This window comes from Motacilla alba, chromosome 6 (assembly GCF_015832195.1).
Source record: "Motacilla alba alba isolate MOTALB_02 chromosome 6, Motacilla_alba_V1.0_pri, whole genome shotgun sequence".
Taxonomy (NCBI): Eukaryota; Metazoa; Chordata; class Aves; order Passeriformes; family Motacillidae; genus Motacilla; species Motacilla alba.
In genome coordinates this window covers 24,869,531-24,886,457 of record NC_052021.1, presented here as the reverse complement: position 1 = coordinate 24,886,457, position 16,927 = coordinate 24,869,531, and the positions used below count along the sequence as shown (strand labels likewise).

Genomic DNA, 16,927 nt, shown 5'->3' with positions numbered 1-16,927 from the left:
GAGGACATGGTCAGGCAGAAATGGAGAGTAGGACACATTATCTCAAACTATAGAGGAGATGGGCTGATTTTCAAGATAGCTAAGCTGTCATTTACCAGGGGAATGTATTTTAATCAGTCCTATGTAGACTCTGCCTGGTGGTGCACGAGGTCATTTGAAAGTCCCAGCTGATGTGGCACAGATTTTCTGAATATCTCAGACAACTGGAGGCCAAAGGGCCAAGAGGTCTTTTATAGGAGGCTCAGAGCTCCCCTACTGGGAATTGCAAGTAGATTAAGTAGATTTTAAAAGCAACAAATTCTCATCTTTATTCAAAATATGACATTTTTTGGCAATGCAGAGTTGGAAAAATAAAGCAATAACAGACAGACAAGATGCTGCTTACTGCAGCCTGCAGGGCAGTGAAGGGTAGGGGATCCTCACAAGCACTCCACAGGCCCCAGCATGTCAGTCATTGGAAAGGAAGCTCTGATTTCTGATTTGGAGTTTCCTTTTCTGCTTGTCATCCAAATAGTATGTGCAGGCAGTTTCAAATGGTGAGTACACCTTGCTTGGCTTGACTGGGGATGGACTGGAACAGCTGCAGAGCTGGATGCAGCCAGTTCTTCCCTGACAGTTGGCTGGGCAGGTGGATAAGGCACAGGCTGATGAGTCATGCCACTGTAAATCATTTTACTTGGTAGTTTTGACCCAAGCTAGCAGGGAAGGGTAATTCTACCTGACACAGGGAGGTCAGGATGGCATTTTCTAAACCTTGGCATCATTTTCTGTCTGTTTGACATTGAATAACTCCAAAATAATGGTAAATGGCTTCTATTTCATGATTCTCAGACCAAGCTGCTGCTTCATGCCATAAGCCACACAGAATCACAGAAACACTGGGTTGGAAGAGAACTTCAAGAACATCAAGTCCAACCCAGCCCCAACACCTCAGTTAAACCATGGCACTAGTGCCACATCCAGTCTTTTTTTAAACACATCCAGGGATGGTTTACCACCTTCTACCACCTGGAATGGCAGACCATTCCAGTATTTTATCACTCTTCCCATAAAAAACTTTTTCCTAATATCCAACCTATATTTCCCTCGGTGCAGCTTGAGACTGTGTCCTCTGGTTCTGTCAGTGCTGTCTGGAGAAAGAGACCAACCCCACCTGATCACAACCACCTTTCATGAGTTGTACAGAGTGAGGGAGTTGTAAAGAGTGACAGTTTGCCCTGCTCTCCCTTAGCCAAAATAATTAGTGCTTCAATCCCAAAAATACAATTCTCGTTTTTCTGGAGGCTCCAATGTATCTAGGTAAATCAGTGCCCATTATTTTATTTGTACAATCAGTGCCATTGCTGTATGAGGCTGATTCACAGCAGAATCTTACCACTCAAGGCAGGGATGGATTTTGCCCACTGCTATATCCATTTTCCTTGCCATGGCATTTGCCAGACTGCTCTCATCTGTCGAGTTTATGAGCCTGTCCTAAAGAAATCATGGATACCAGCTCCCCATTTAAGGTGTTCTGAGTTCACAGGGAAGGTCAGCCTCAACCTTTTTCATGCCAAAACTGTTCATGTCAGGGGCAGGGATGGCATAAATCAAAACAAAGCTGTTGGGAGTCATCATGATTCAACATTAGAGCAACTGTGTTAAGATGCAGCATCTTGCCCTAAAACTTTGTGCATCCACTTTTTCTATACGGCCTATACAATTCCCATTGGATGATTGTAAATCATTATCAGATGGGAAGGAATTCAGCTAGAGATGGCTAAGCCAAAAAGTCATCAGAGTGCCTGACCAAAACTTTATTGAGCCTATGAATTCACCAAGAGCACCAGATGTTTGCCCAGCCAGTTATTATAAAAGCCCATGCAGCATTTATCTTTGTGTAGCACCTGCATGGCAAAGAGGAAGAGGGAAGAGAAGGAAAGTAAAAATATGGATGCAAATCATACATTTTTTTATACCTACTTGTCTTTAATTTTAAAATTTTCCACAGTTCTAAACAGTGCTCATGTAAAAGAAATCAGAAATTTTTGTGGGGTTCTTCTTTTTAGATATTTTTCCTCCCAAAAAAGAAATATCCCAGATTGTGGTTATTGAATGAAAAAGAGTATTGCACATAGGTAATATCTAATTAACACTAATTGAACAATAGGAAGGATTGCTACATTTTCATCAGAAACCAAGAGTTTACAGCAGAAGACTTTTAATTATAAGGAAAGCTTGTAAGTCAAGCCTCGCAGTTTCCACCTGCGCATGTTGAGTACCTAAAGAGCACAGGCTGTTCTGTCAAGTAATGATCCATATTTTTTTCTCTGCTCGGGGAATGAAAACTAAAGATCAACTTTTAAGGTATGCAATGAGCCTTTACTGAAGGAAAAAGGAGCACTAAGTCTTCCATTCACATACCAGATGTTCCCATTAAACAATCGTTTTCAAGGAAGCTCAGCTCATGTGGAAAGAGAGAGCTCCAGAGTTCAGAAGGGGGAAACAGAGAAAAGGTTAACTTGTACAATAAAGGCAGATGCTGAAGAAATTGTTCCCAGTTTTGGCCGGTACACTTCAATCCAGCACTGCAAGGGATCAGAGCCAGGGCTGGTGCAACCCAGTGCAGCTCCCTGGAAGCTGGTGTGAGTGACTGGCATCAGAGTACGGCACTGATTTACACCATCCTCCCAGTCCAGCAGCTTCAGAGCTGATGGGCTCTGACCTCCTTCTTTATTACCTCAGGAACCTGCTCCTACTGGCACATTTTCTGGTAGCAGAAATGGCACAAGTGGGATTTTTCAGTATTTTCCTATTTATGCTTTAAAAACCTCCTTAGGCTTTTGCACAGGTCTTGGAAACTAAAGGTTTAAGAATTCAAAACAAAGCAGACACCTCTCCAAATTCCTCACTGTCTCTGTACTGTTGTTAAAAACACTCCCTAGCACAAGCTAGTGTACATCAATGCTGATGCTGAGGGCATAACTAGGACATCTGGATTAACTTAAGCCTCATTTAATTTTGGGCACAGGCTGAAAACCCCTTCATTTCATTTGGAGCAGCAGCCTGGCTCAAAAGAGTTTGCTCCTGTGCTATTTGCCTTCACTAATTGGTCATCTGCCTGGTTCAGCCCTGCTGCTCAACCAGCACAAGAGCAAACCACACTGCCTCAGCTACTTTTTTGCCCAGCATCACTTTATAATTTAGGGAAAGGAAGGGTATTCAAATCACAGAAATGTGATTTCTCATTGGGCCTCTCACAATCTGTTTCTTCAAATAGGTAAGTCAAGGGCTACGTGGGCTGAGTTTAAACCCCAACCCTCTTTTCAGAACTTTACAGCAGCAAGAGGGAAAAAGTTTGAAAGTATTATGGTTTGAGTGAGGCAACCAGGTAAACAACCTTTGCTGAGTTGTCAAGGACAAGGAAGAGATGTGTAAAGGCCCTTTATGCTTTCTAAAAAATTTTTCTCCATCACCATACTAAACTGGCTCCATTTCATCTGAAATGTGAATAACCAAGTCACCATTTTTTTTCCCCTGGCCATTTTGTCATTATTTTATCCAGTTTTCCTGAACTTCTGTGTGGATTTTGGATACAGTTTCCCTCTCTCAAGCTTCCCTCAGTTCAAGTTTTCTCCACATGCCCTTGGCAAGTTAGAGCTCAGCCCTTCTCAAATTGCAGTGGTTTTCCAATCAAAGGCGTGTTCCTGCAAAATGACATATGGCTCAGTGCAGATCATCAAACACTCCTTGTTATGGAGCAAAACAAGGATTTGTGGGTGCCCGACCAGCAGGACAGGCAGAAAAATGCACTTGTGGATCATGACAGGAGCAGGTGGCTGAGGAGGCCTGGAGGCTCTGTGTGGCTGTGTACAGAACCAGTTCTGCAGTGAAATGCCCTAGGTCTGAAGTGCTAACAAAGCAAATAGCTGTGCAACAGCATTTGACATCCTTAGATGATATTTTTGCATTGTTTTGGGGCTGCTGTGATCCTACACACTATTTGATAGCTTTGCATCCAGAAATGCACAACCAACTTGGTGAAAATGTTATTTCTGTCCAAGAGTCTGTCATGAAACTGAACCCACACTTCCCAGGCCACAAGGAGCAAGGGGAGTTTTTGTCCACTGAGTTCCCTCCTGCTAAAGGTCACAGCAGCATTTTGCAGACTGGATGTGGCTCCTTGGTCCTGGGACATCAACAGCTGTTCCTGCACCCACATCAGTACCTGTGACACAGGTATGAGAGAGGGTCTCAGCACTTCTCTCCTGTCTGTCATGAATTTGAGGCCCCTTGGTGTGAACTGGCTTTTTAAATACATTTCAAAATGATTGAGAAAAAACTAAGCCCCTGCATGTCAAATGATCACCAGGGACAGCCCTTCCTCCCTTGCAGTGGTAAGGAAAGAGGTGACAGCTGACACTGCTCAGAGCAAGGCTGTGCCATATCCTGCATGCTGCCAGCTCAGGAGTTCTCTGGTCTTGTTGCTGACCCCGCAATGCAGGACCTAAAAATGGCTCTGTTTGCCAGCACAGAGATGGCTGGGGAGTAGAGCCTCCCTACATCTTTGCCTCAAGACATCACAGCACATCCTGCAGAGGACATATCCTGCCTGTGCACATTAAACACACCAAATTCACTTTAAAACACCTTTCTTTGCACTTCATGTGTTACTGTGGCAGCAAAAGTCTCTCCTGCAACTCCAAAGAGCAGTGAATCAGGGAGGGCAGTCAGTGCCCCCACACTGAGCCTGCAGCACCGTGCTCTGCCCCACTCATTTCAAAGCTGGACACCCACAGGACAGACAGCAGGAACTGTGAGCTGGTGTATGAACCAAGAGCAGCACAAAGCAAGAGCGATTCTCTCTCTGAACTAGCACTAAGAACCAGAGCAAGAAAATGTCAGCTGTTCCCCTGGTACTTATGGGGCAACACAATACTCAGGGAAGATTTTATGGATCACATCTCAGCTCCTTCTTATCTCTTGTTCTAGCTGTTGACAGTGGCAATGGAGAACATATTGCTTTAAAAAAACCTGTTAGAGCTTTTGCTGTCAAGTAGGTCTCTTAAACCCCATGGGTAATGTTCTCAAATGACAAAGCTGCTCTCCTTTTTGGCAACGGTCTTTTATCAAGCAATACAGCAGCACATTTTCAATCATCTCTGTATCACAATGAAGAGACAAACCCTGTTAGCGTTGCTCTCCGAAAATCATAAAATGCAGTGGCTCGGTACACCTAGGGACTAGGCTGGGCTTTGAGCTTCCATGAATCTCAGCAGCAGCAGGAGAAGTGTAATTCAATCTTTTTAACTTGGTGATATATATTCATGTCAGTGGCTTTAAGATAAGGAAAAGACTTTAGTTGAAGAATGAAACTTTTGATGAATAACCGAGAGTACAATGAATAATGTACAAATATTTCTTTCCTCTCAGTCAAAATGATTCAAGATCCTTTTTCATTTTAATCCCTGTTGTATTCTTCATTAAAAAAAAAAATTAAAGAAATGAAAGGGGAAGAAAAAAACTCTATGCTTTAAAGGCATTGGAGTTCTAAAAGAAGAGCTTCTAAAAGAAGCCCTCCTGACTGTACAGAAAGACATTTTTATGGTTTCTTTTTAACTGCTAGAAAACAGAAAATTGTTTGGGTACTGGCAGTAATAACAGTACTAAAGATGGGTTACCATGAAAACCTCAGCCCTACCTGTTCATGCCCTGTACAAAATGTGGGATTTATCAGAGAAAAATATCTCCCTTTACCTGGGAGGTATTTTTCATCAAACAAAAAAATGTAACTGTTACAAGTATTTTATTCCCTTGCAATTTCATTCTTAGTTCTGTCATGGCTAAAATGTGATGAGACCAACATATATAAAGGTAGCATCTTTTCTACAGAGAGGCAACAAAGACAACAAATGCAAACATCATTTGTTTGTTTTCCTACAGGTTGGGAACAGGGAAACAAGATGAACTGAGCACTAGCTCAGAGTCCTGCCATTTCTTACCAGGTGACATCAAAGCCTGGCCTGAGTAAGATTCTTTCAGCAAAAGGGTGTCCCTGACCCGCAGGCAGACACAGCAGATGATGGCTTTGAACTCTCAGAAGGAGGGAGGTCACATTGCCTGAATCTTTTGAACTTAAATGTTGTGGTGGGGAAGTAAAGATGCAGAAGATGGGCATCCTCAACACCAACATTTCTCATCTTCCCCACCTTTGGATAAACAAGGGTGAATTTCACCTCCCCACTAAACTGGCTGCAAAGGTGGAAATTTCTGAGCAGGGATATAAGCAAGTAAGAAAGGCAGAGAAGTAGGTGGTGGTGCAGGAGGTGAAAGAAAGCAGCTAACCAGAAATCCAAACCATAACACAGCCGTAGGAAAGTATCTGACTATAAAAAACAGACAAATGCAATTGGTGAGGCTAGATCCTACCACAGCAATAGCAACAGGAGGAGCAGACCCACTGCAGTGCTGCAGTCAGGAAAACACAGTCCAGAGCAGTGACTGGTGCATGCTGTGTAGAAAGTGTTACCAGGTTCATGCAGCAAAAAAAACATCTAATTGCAGGCTTCAAGGAAATGACTATATTGTCCAGGCTTGACTTCAATCCCACTCCACAGAGCTCAGAGTAAAGTCAAAACTGACCTTCAGAAGTTTCTGGAGCAAGTCCATTCCTGCCATGCGCAGCTTTCCATCCCCTCTGATTTATGGAAGTCAGGCATATTGTGAAACACATTATATGAAATTGCTGGAAGGAAAAAAATAATGGAAAAAATGGTTTGCTGGAGCCAAAAAAGGTACAAAAAAGCCCTTACTGAATGGAGCTTTTCCTCTATGATGTCTTGTTTGAAGTTGCTCTCTGGAGGGTAAAAGTCTGTTAACAAAGTATTTTTTTGAAATTAAGATGAGGGAAACACATTTTAAAATACCACACATGGGAATAAAACCCTTTACTTCCAAGCATGTTGAGGATGAAGTGGGTCACTGTATGCTTTGATTCACCGACTTGTGTCTCCTGTAATCACACAATTTACGAGTGCAGGAAATGCAGAGGCACCAGTCTGCCTGCTGGATCTTGGCAACGGCTGGTTCTTGCCATGCAATAGGAAGATTTTCTCACTGAATGGCCTGAAACTGAACAGAGGAGGATTATTTCCAAAACCAGACTCGCAAACATTGAGCACAGACCTTATTGTCTGCAGCAGCCCCAAGTACTACAGATGAACCATGGTGAGTGAGGCAATGAAATTGTCACTTAGTGTTCCATCTTCCCTGGTGGCCTTGGGGCTCTGCAGATATGTTGGTAGGTTCTTAGGCTGTCTATCAATCCACCCACTTCAAACAACATTCAAAGGCTTTTAGTGTAACAGAAGGAGTGATACTGCTATTACCCAAGCTATGGGAGTAACAGAGGTGAGGAAATCAGGAGCCGGTCTCCCAAGGCATCCTGGGGAACTGGAGGCAGTGAAGGTTTTCTTCCAAGTAGTGTCTAAAATGATGACCCTCTTCTCTGGAGAAATTTCGAGAAATATCCTTAGGGTTGGGCTGTGCTTGAGACATTTCCACTGTTTAAGGAGGATAAGAAAAAACAGAGTTTCTGAAAGTCACATCTTAAGTCAGTGTTAGAGGTAGGGGCCACATGCAAGTTTTCTCCAATGCTAAACCAGTTCCCTACACACAAAGGCTTTTTGTGTGTAAAAGCTTTCCCACTTTCCAAGAATGCTGTGCTGAGAATCCAGGGCATTTTCCTCTAAAACTGTGCTCACACGTGATTTATAGCCCAAAGACAAGCATTCCCTTTGCTCCCCAAGCTTTTCAGTGGTGCTTGGATCAAAATTTTTCAGGCTCTGTTAAGGTCTAGGGTACTGATTTATTTTCATGAATTCATTTTCCTTTTCCTTGTCACAGCTTTCACAGATTTATGAGGTTAAAGAGCATGAAGCTAATTAAATAATCTGACTGGTTGAACATCTGTTGAAACATGGTAATAACTTCTGAAGCCCACATTCCTGATGAGCTATTAATTATTATTTAAAAACTAGAGGCAGGGTTTTACCACCTAGAAAATCAACAAACCAAAACCCTTGCACCCATGTGGGCTCAGAGTGAACCCACAGCATTGCTTTAAAGCCTTTTACACCCACTCTCTTTCACACCTTCCAGTCCAGGTGTTCTTTTTAGGCTCTCCTACAGCCAGAGTTCCTCATGTAAGCCAGATGGTCTGTGGGGAAGGTGCAGCACAGTTTGCAGATTGCTGGTGTGCAGCAGCTACAAATGGAAATTAAGATTCAGACATGATGGAGTTTAACAGCATGCAGACACCCACTTCAGCCCAAAACAAAGACTAATGAATGACCATAAGTTAGTGGTTTAAGTCCAAATAGCCACTTAGGTAAGGAACTTAACCTTTTCTTCAGTTCCCTCTTGCTCTCCATCCCCATGGAGCAGCCCTGGACTGACTTAGGAGCTCCTGAGCCCAGAAACTTCCACCAGACTGATGTGCAGGAATTTGGTTCTCAGCCTGGCATAGTCTGCCCTAATTTGATTAGACTTTGCATCGTCTTCACATCTTGTTCTCCAAATAGCTTTGTCAAAAATTCATTAGTGGATCAGATAAATTATGTTTCAAGGCTGATGAAAGTATTTTGAATTGATAAGTAGTTTGCAGCTGCTCTTAAATCCCCCTCCTCTGCTGGTAAATTATAGGGGCTGTGGCATGCTTGTGAGTGTTTGTGCAGAGCAAGGGTGTGCCCCCAGGTCTGCAGGAGTTAATGACAGATTCAGGGGGAAAGTGCCCACTGATGCCAACAGCATCTTCTCCAGGCTCCCCTGCACCAAAGCCACGGGAAAAAAAGCCATGTGCTTGCCCTTTCTGTGACTTTTTCTTTTAGAAATGGACAAATTGTTCACACCCTAAATATTATCCATATTGTAAATTTTTCACATTCCCAAAGTGCAGTGGGTAAAAGTGGGGTTGAAGCTTGTGCTGAGACTTTCCTGCATAACCTACAAAAGAAAGGGAAGTTTTACATAAAACAAAACAAAACAAACAAACAACCAAAAAAACAAAAAACAAAAACTCAACCAAAAACCAACCAACCAAGCAAGCAAAAAAAAAAACAAAAAACAACAAAAAAAAAAAACAAAAAAACAAACAAAACAAAAACAAAAACAAAAAAAAAAACAAAACAAAAAAAAAAAAAAAAAAAAAAAACAAAGAGGAAAGTCCCTCAGCATCTTATAGTTCAGTTCAGATCTCTAACAGCCTGTAGACTGGAACTGACAGAAACATATCTGTTGAAAAAAAGGTTAAAAAATTAAAACCATAGTTTCACAGGTTTTTCTAACAGTATCTTAAGAGTATTCCAAGTGTAGCTGATATTATTAGGCAGGAAGGTCCAGAGTCACTAACGGATTTAGACTTTCTAACTTATCTGAAATAAGCCTCACACCCTTCAGCACATGCATGCTGTGGGGGGCTCCTGAGGGAAGAGAAACCTTTCTGTGTGGCATGTTTTTAGTCTCAGTCTTTCTCCATTCTTGTGGACTCTCATGAGACCCAGAACCACTCTGAAATGAGGAGTGTGTACATGTTGGGGCACTGTAAGTGCACCTGAATGTTTCCAGATGCGGCAGCAGCAGATGCTCCCCAGGCTGACTTGGACTTCTCTTGGTTGTCAGATTATCTCACATTTATTTTCACCATCCCTTGTACTCATTAAAATTTCTCTACTGTCCCTGGTTTCTCTGACGGTCTCTTCAAGGAATGCTCATTTCAAAAAGACAAGGATAGGCATCTATGCCCCTTGTCCTAGCCCAGACAACTGCCTTGGTCAGTTCTTGATGGCACATTCACACAGCTCCCTGTAAGGCTTATCCTTGTCTCCCCTCCCAGCCAAGGATTTTAACTCATTGCTTCACCCAGCATACAGACAAATTAATATCCATGAAGGAGAATTTTGTCCCATGAACTGAGAAATGTTGCAGTGTTTTGTCATCCTTCTTTCTTCGCTTTCCCTACTGACCTCTTCGGGTCCATTTTCCTTACAAACAGCGTCAGGTGCCACTTCTTTTTCACAGCAACCACCCAACCCATTGAATAAAATCACATGCAACCCTAAGCTGAGCTTTGAAATCGGCTCAGCTTCCTGAGCCCTCACTCACCCAGCACTGCTTTGTCATTATCCTCAATGCTCAACACTGGGACTTCAGTAGGGAATCACTTGCTTAAAATTTGAATTTCAATGCTGAGCATCAGGATGTGGAAGAAGAGATGACTCCATCTTATATGCCCTGAATGTGCTACATCTCCTATTGATCCAGTTGATCCAGCCTGAGACTTTAGAAACTCCCTGTGCTAAAGTTATTAAATGATTAACCAACCATCTCACTCATGTGTCTTCTGGTCAGCCACAGGATCCCAGCCAGCCTGGTCCACCTCTCTTCTTCCTCACTCTGCTTCATATCTGGCTTCCAGTTTTTCTCTCCTTTTTGCCTTTCAGGTTCATGAAGCCAACACAAGACTTTAAAAACATACATCATCATAACATTTCTGTTTAATTTAATAAATATGCTACTCCTTCCTTCCAACTACATCCCTGTATGTGATTTTTTATTAGTAGTAGTATTACAATCTCCTCTAAATTTTGGTCTGAAAACTGCTTGACATTCACAATAAGGCATTAAAAAGGATTCATTCCATCTTTGAAGTTTGCATGTAACTCCTCTTAATGTGAGAGCTCAAACTAGTGTAAATCAAGACTAAATTCACTGATATCAGGGGGCCTGAAAAGGGAGAACCACCATAAAGCACTTGTAAAACAAATATTTTTATATTTATCAAGGGTAAAATCCCAACACCAACAGCACAATTACCTTCAGTCCTACCTCTACCTGCTCAACTACATTTAAAATATAGTCAATTGACCTACTACTAATAATTTTTTTGAAATTCAGGAACAAATTATTTTTTATTTTGCGAGCACAAATCTTTCTTTTCTGCTCTCTCACAGACATGTATGGAACAGTTCCTAGTGAGCAATTCTTCTTTCCTCCACGACCCAAAATAAACTCATCTCTATGGTCTCATATAGAAACATCAGCAAATTTGTTTAATTAATGTTTCAGGGTCAAGGGAAAAATGTAGATATAAATATATTTAAAGGTTTTGAAAGCTTCATGGCAGCAGTCCAATACTGCTTTCCTTGCCTTTATTTGTTGTCTTGGGGAAAAAAAAAAAAAGGCCATAAAGCTTAGAAAAGTGATTTGTCTCTGGGTCTGGGGCTCCTGTCACCTGCCATTTCCCTGATGTAGCACCATGATATACAACAGCAGACCAGCACTCAAGTGATGTATTACAATAATATGTCAGTAATGCAATGGGGCTTTGATATTCCTTAATAATCAGAGTACTTCACTGGGGAGAGGGCCAAGGAAAAGGGAAGACCCAGGCAAAGAAGCAAAGTCAGCTAAGCACAGCCTCAGCTGGTCGAAGTGTGTGGTGCCGTGAGTCGAACAAGACAGTGAGGAGCTGACTCCAGGAGCAGTTATGATGCATTTTCCTGAGAGGCACCAATTCCCTGACAGAGGGGTATTTGGCACAACCACGACAATTTCATAATGTAGTAAACAATGCTTACACTGCCCTAATAAAGGGAATAAGAGGTCCATCCATCACAGAAAAAACAGCTGGATTCAGGCAAAGATTGAGCTACTGCTCATGTTTCTAGGCTATGAAGTTTAAGTGTCTGCACTTGACTCCACAGCTGCACTTAGCTGGGTTTCTGAACAGTTGAGCACTGGCTCTCAGTGGTAGCTTGTTAAGCCATGGCAATTTCATCCTTTGTGCTCGTCTGTCCATAACTTGTAGTTCAGGATCCCACGAACACAAGTGTTACACTATCATTGCTGTAAAGGGGGACAGACACAAATATTTTAAAAGCTGAGAGGTCTTCTGCCATGCTGAAAGCATCTCATACATCACACGGGGATGGCCAACCCAGTCCTTCACTGCCTTTCTCAGCTTTCTGACATAAAGAAAAACCAGAAGCAACTGCAGTTTATGGACCTCAGACCTAAGGGAAAGGAGGGAGAGTGGGGTTTGCATGCATGTGCATGGGTGGAGATGGCTGATACATATCCAGAGACATATTTCCATGCTCTCTTTTCTGTTTTTCAACAGTCTCTTGTGCCAAGGAGTGAAGAAACTTTTTTATTTTCTTTTTTTTCCCCCACATTGGCATTTTACAGTCTCTTACAAGTTCAAATCAGACAGGTGAGACCATGGGATTTATGGGGTTGTGCTTGTACAAGCAGAGTGTTCTCCCCTCCTATTCACCTCCAAGGCTCCATAGAGAATCAGCCTGTAGAATGGAAAGGTAAAAAGATCATTATTTTTGGAGAGGAGCACTAAGAAGGAAGGAGAGGAAGCTGTTTTCTCCTTTATCTTAAAAGTCTTGCCTTAGAACATTTCTCTGTTGACACTCCATGTGCATGCATGACCCTGAACAACAAAGTTGGAGGGATACATATGGCAAGGGAAATTCAGAAGAGAAAGAAGACTTTGCCAAAAGGAAATCTAAAAAGAACAAGGATTGAAAAAGCAGCCAGGGGTAACTCTGATGTACAAAAATACATTTATTTTCAACAATTTCAAAACCACTGCCTTTTTTACAGTAGAAATATTCAAATGGAACAATAAAACCAAGAACAGTATATATATATGTATATATATGACTCATGCAGTTGTATTACTGTGTTCAATACAGGTATTGCAATTGTCTGTCTCATTTAATCCTTTGAAACCACAGTGGTGGTTTGGGTTTAATGCACTGTCCAACATCATCAGAAAGAATGTGAGGATTCTGGTTCGGTTCATTAGACCTGGAATATGCGTGGGAGCTGACTGAAGGGAAAAGGAGGAGGACAGGACATTAGGACATCTTTGTACATCTGTGAAACCAAAGTTTTGTCCAGAAGAAAATGCATACTTCCTACACATGCTGTCATTGATGGCAACTGTGTCTGAAACACTCAGTAGCCCCCTGTCACTCTGGTCTCACCTCTGATCCTTCCAGGTTTAGTGTTAGGGTTCTTGAGTACTGGTTAAACTAAACAAATGATCTATTCATGGTTTATATCAGACTGTCAGCCACACAGAACCAAAAGCTGCATCTAGTCTCCAGATCTCATGCATTATTCCTAAATTACAGCTAATCCATCATGGGGGAAAGGCTGGCAGTGATAGAGGGCACTGACCCAGTCTCTTGCTCTCTGTCTCTCTCTCTCTTTCATTTCCTCTTTTTACATAATTACAGTGTGGGAGCTATTTATGTTCCATTGATGCCATTGCCTATTTCTCTCATTACTCAGGTAAATAACAATTTACAACTTCCACTACATTTCCCTCAGGGGTAAAACTTGCAGGGGAAAAAACCCTAATGACAAGCCCAAGTGGTTATTTCCCAGCAAGACAAATAAAAGTGGCCAATACTCCAGTCTGTGCTAACACTGCAGCTCAGTACTTTCAAAATGGTGAAGAGGGCTGGCTGCCCAGTCCAAGCCTTACAGAGGTCCCATGGACAGAGAGGAACGCAGTAATCACCCTTCTTGTATTCCAAAGGAGCAGATTTCAGTGATGAACCCAAGCTTTCTCCAGCTGCCATCAGCCATGACTGTTCCCTAAAGAAGCAGGAATGACCTGGTGAATGTGGTGCCAGGCACACCTTGGGGATGTGCCTGGGGCCCACACCCTGGTCCTGACAGCATGTGACAAACTACACTGAGAGGCAGTGACACCCACCAAGTCTTATGGAAGAGGAAATTTTAGCAAACATAAGAATCAGTCAGGTTTTTTTGACATGCAGTTTTGGCTTCATGGATTTTTCTTGTTTGCTTTGTAGGATACTTTAGGATCATTTTAAATGAAAAATTACTTTCTAGACAGATGTTTCTCCAAAACTGTCATTCAGAAATTTCTCAGCCTTCACTGAGATTAAATTTCTTTTTGAGAAGTGACTTTTTTTTCCATTTTTTTCAACAGCTTATTCTCAATTTTTCCTTCTTACTTTCTCCCATTTGAGACATTTAACAGCAATTTTTAAAAAAGTGTAAAGGAATAAAATGTAAAGAAAATGTGAAAAGAAATTAATAAAAAGAATTGTGAAATGTGTAATCCTCTGCCTTTCTTGTTAAAACTACATGAGATAAAGCCCATGAAAAAGCTACAAAATTCCAAACAATGAAAATCATCACTTTGCCTCATGGTTTATAAAGGAAAAAGTTAATACAGAAAATACTGAGTATTTTACATTCAGCCCTCTGCAGCAGCTCACCACAGCAATACCTCAAATCCTAATGATCAGCAAAGACTGAGATCAGCCCACACTTTAGCTCAAAGCCCATGGGACCATTGTTTATGTACATCCCTCCCACCTATACCTAGATGGGAAGCTGTGGCCTTGTGCTAACAGTCTTATCACCATTACTGTAAACTACTGTGGAGTTTCAGTAGAACAGAGACAGTAATGCAACAGTTTATGCACTTGTGATGGATGGAAACCAAGGTTAAATAGAATCACACAGCCATCGCTCTTCACCTTGCATTAGAAACCAGAGCAGGAAAGTGAGGGGGAAAGCAGAAGAGAAATATTTTTAAATCAACAGAAAAAAAATCCACAAATCTGACTGAAAAAAAACCTGAGAATATTTAGGTTTAGTACTCTCAAGAAACAGTTTTTCCTTATTTCTTAGGTTTACAACTTTAATCTTGAAGCACTTCCTGAGTTTTGCAAAATTGCGTTTAACCACTTTTCTCTCCACCTGCAGAGCCACCAGGATTTTAACCTTTGAAAGACATTCCAGCCCACTAACAGAGTGAACACATGTGGCTGAGGCTGGTTTGTAGCCCACTGGCTGTTGCAATGCAGATGGATAGCAAGTAACACCTAAATTCCAGCCACCTCCTCATTTCAGCCCAGGTATATTCAAGGTGATTGAAGTCCTGTACCCAGACCCTAAGAAATGATAACAAACATTGTCATCTGCTGTCATTTCTGCCTCCTGTTAGCACAGAAAGACTAGAACATCTTCCCAGAGATGCCCCCAATCTTCCTTTCCCTCCTGCTGGGTCCTACAAGTCAATACTCTGCAGAATAAGGCTCATTTTTGACATCATCAACTCAAGAAAAAATGGATGAAAAGTAACTCACCACTAAGTTAACATCTTGCCTCAAAACTCCAACATCATCAGAAAGAATCTCTTCATAGAGATATCCTTAGTTCAGTGTAGTAAAAAATTTCTAAAGAGCTTTTTCAATACCTTCTCTTCATTAATCTTCCCGTTCTAATCAGAAAACACCAACACACCATGCAGAAATCTCCACTCTGAACTGGAAGCTGCCACTCTGCAGCTCTCACAAGAAAGAACCTTTCACAGCTCATTAATGCAGGTCTGACCCTCCACTGCCCTCTCCAAAGAGCAGTCCCTAATCGCATACATCATGTTCAGCCAAAATTTACTACTCTTACACACCCTAAATAGCACTTCACTTCATCAGCTGAACTGCAAAAAGCATGACTTCCCCCTGGGAATAAAGCTACTGCAACCTGCCCACTGTTGAGCTGAGGTTGTGCTGGGTATGGCAAGGCCACTGATATTTACCTACACAGAGATGGTGATAATTTCAGGATTCTTTTCCTCATTTTCACTAACAGATGCCACGAAGATCATTCTCAGAAGTGGGCAACAGTGACAAGGATGAATAGATGATAAACATCATTAAAATATTTATGACAGGCTCATGGTCTGGCTGCTTATATCTTTTTCTGCTCCATCACAGGAAATGACACCATATGTAAAAAAAGGCTTGCAGTTATACGTAGAGAAATAAACTACTCTCTTTATAGAGAGCAGTGTCAGATTGAAGTATGACAGACAACTGGAATACACTTGGAACCAAAGTGTGACTCAAGTGCTCACCAGGGTCCCTGTTTGGCTGGCGTGTACGTGGGGTGTGTGTGTGTGTGTGCACGTGGGCGTGCATGTGTGTGTGTGGTTCAGGTTTTCTTTTAAACATATCTTCTTTTACTAAACATTAAATTATTTCCCAAGAAATAAAAAGCTATGTACACTGTAATTATCTACAGTAGGCCTTCGGCATCCTCGCTATTCACATGCACAGGGTTCGGGCTGCATTCATAAACTCAGCCTTGCTCCTCCACTGCTTGTGGTGCTGTCCCCTCCAGCCAGTCTGTGGTCCAAGGAACACTGACATGTGTGTTTGCTCTGATTTTTTCTTTTCCTTTCTCAGCAGTCAACAGTGCCAGAGGGTGACTGAAATTAAAAGCAATTAAAAGAGGCAAGATCCTGCAAAAAGCTGAGACATGCATGTCACTGGAAAGCGAGGGATGTTGGCATGTTGCAGAGCCTGGTCCAACAACCCAGTCTGAACCCTCTGGCAGGATGAAGCAGCTGATTCATGACTTATTCTGAAAAGGGCTGAAAAGGGACAATTTACTTACGTGTTGCCTAAGGTACAACACCTATCTGTTGGATTTGAATACTTAATTCCCATTCTGTATGTAACAGGAAGCTGGCATTCAAATCTCATTGCACACTTGACTCATTCTTTGCTTTTTATTTCTAAGCTGATGTGTATTCCCTAAATATAAAGAACATCTGCTATTTATGAATGCAGCCCTGGTAAACACAAAAAGTCCACCCCATTCCCTCCCAAATGATAATAATGACATATAACTCTTTCTTTTTTCATAATAATAATAGTAATTATAACAATAATAATTACAAATAAAAATTCAGAAATGCTGTAGACCAAGTGGATTCTCAGTATTAAACACTAGTGCAGTTGGGGATTTCCTTTGTGCTTTCACTGTTGGCAATTGTTGAGATGCTTCCTGTGGAGGAGAAAATGGAGAAGAGAATCAGTGCAGT

At 41.8% G+C, this 16,927-nt stretch overlaps 1 protein-coding gene across 1 annotated transcript in view; it reads right to left on the bottom strand.

Moving 5' to 3' along the window:
• Positions 1-12,592: 12,592 nt before the first annotated feature.
• The window catches only part of SORCS3 (sortilin related VPS10 domain containing receptor 3), a 268,231-nt gene continuing 263,896 nt past the window's right edge, over positions 12,593-16,927 (bottom strand). Inside the window, exon 27 of the mRNA XM_038140273.1 lies at positions 12,593-16,890. Within this exon, the coding sequence (XP_037996201.1) occupies positions 16,826-16,890 (65 nt within the window). The 3' untranslated portion in view covers positions 12,593-16,825. The remainder of the gene's footprint in view (positions 16,891-16,927) is intronic.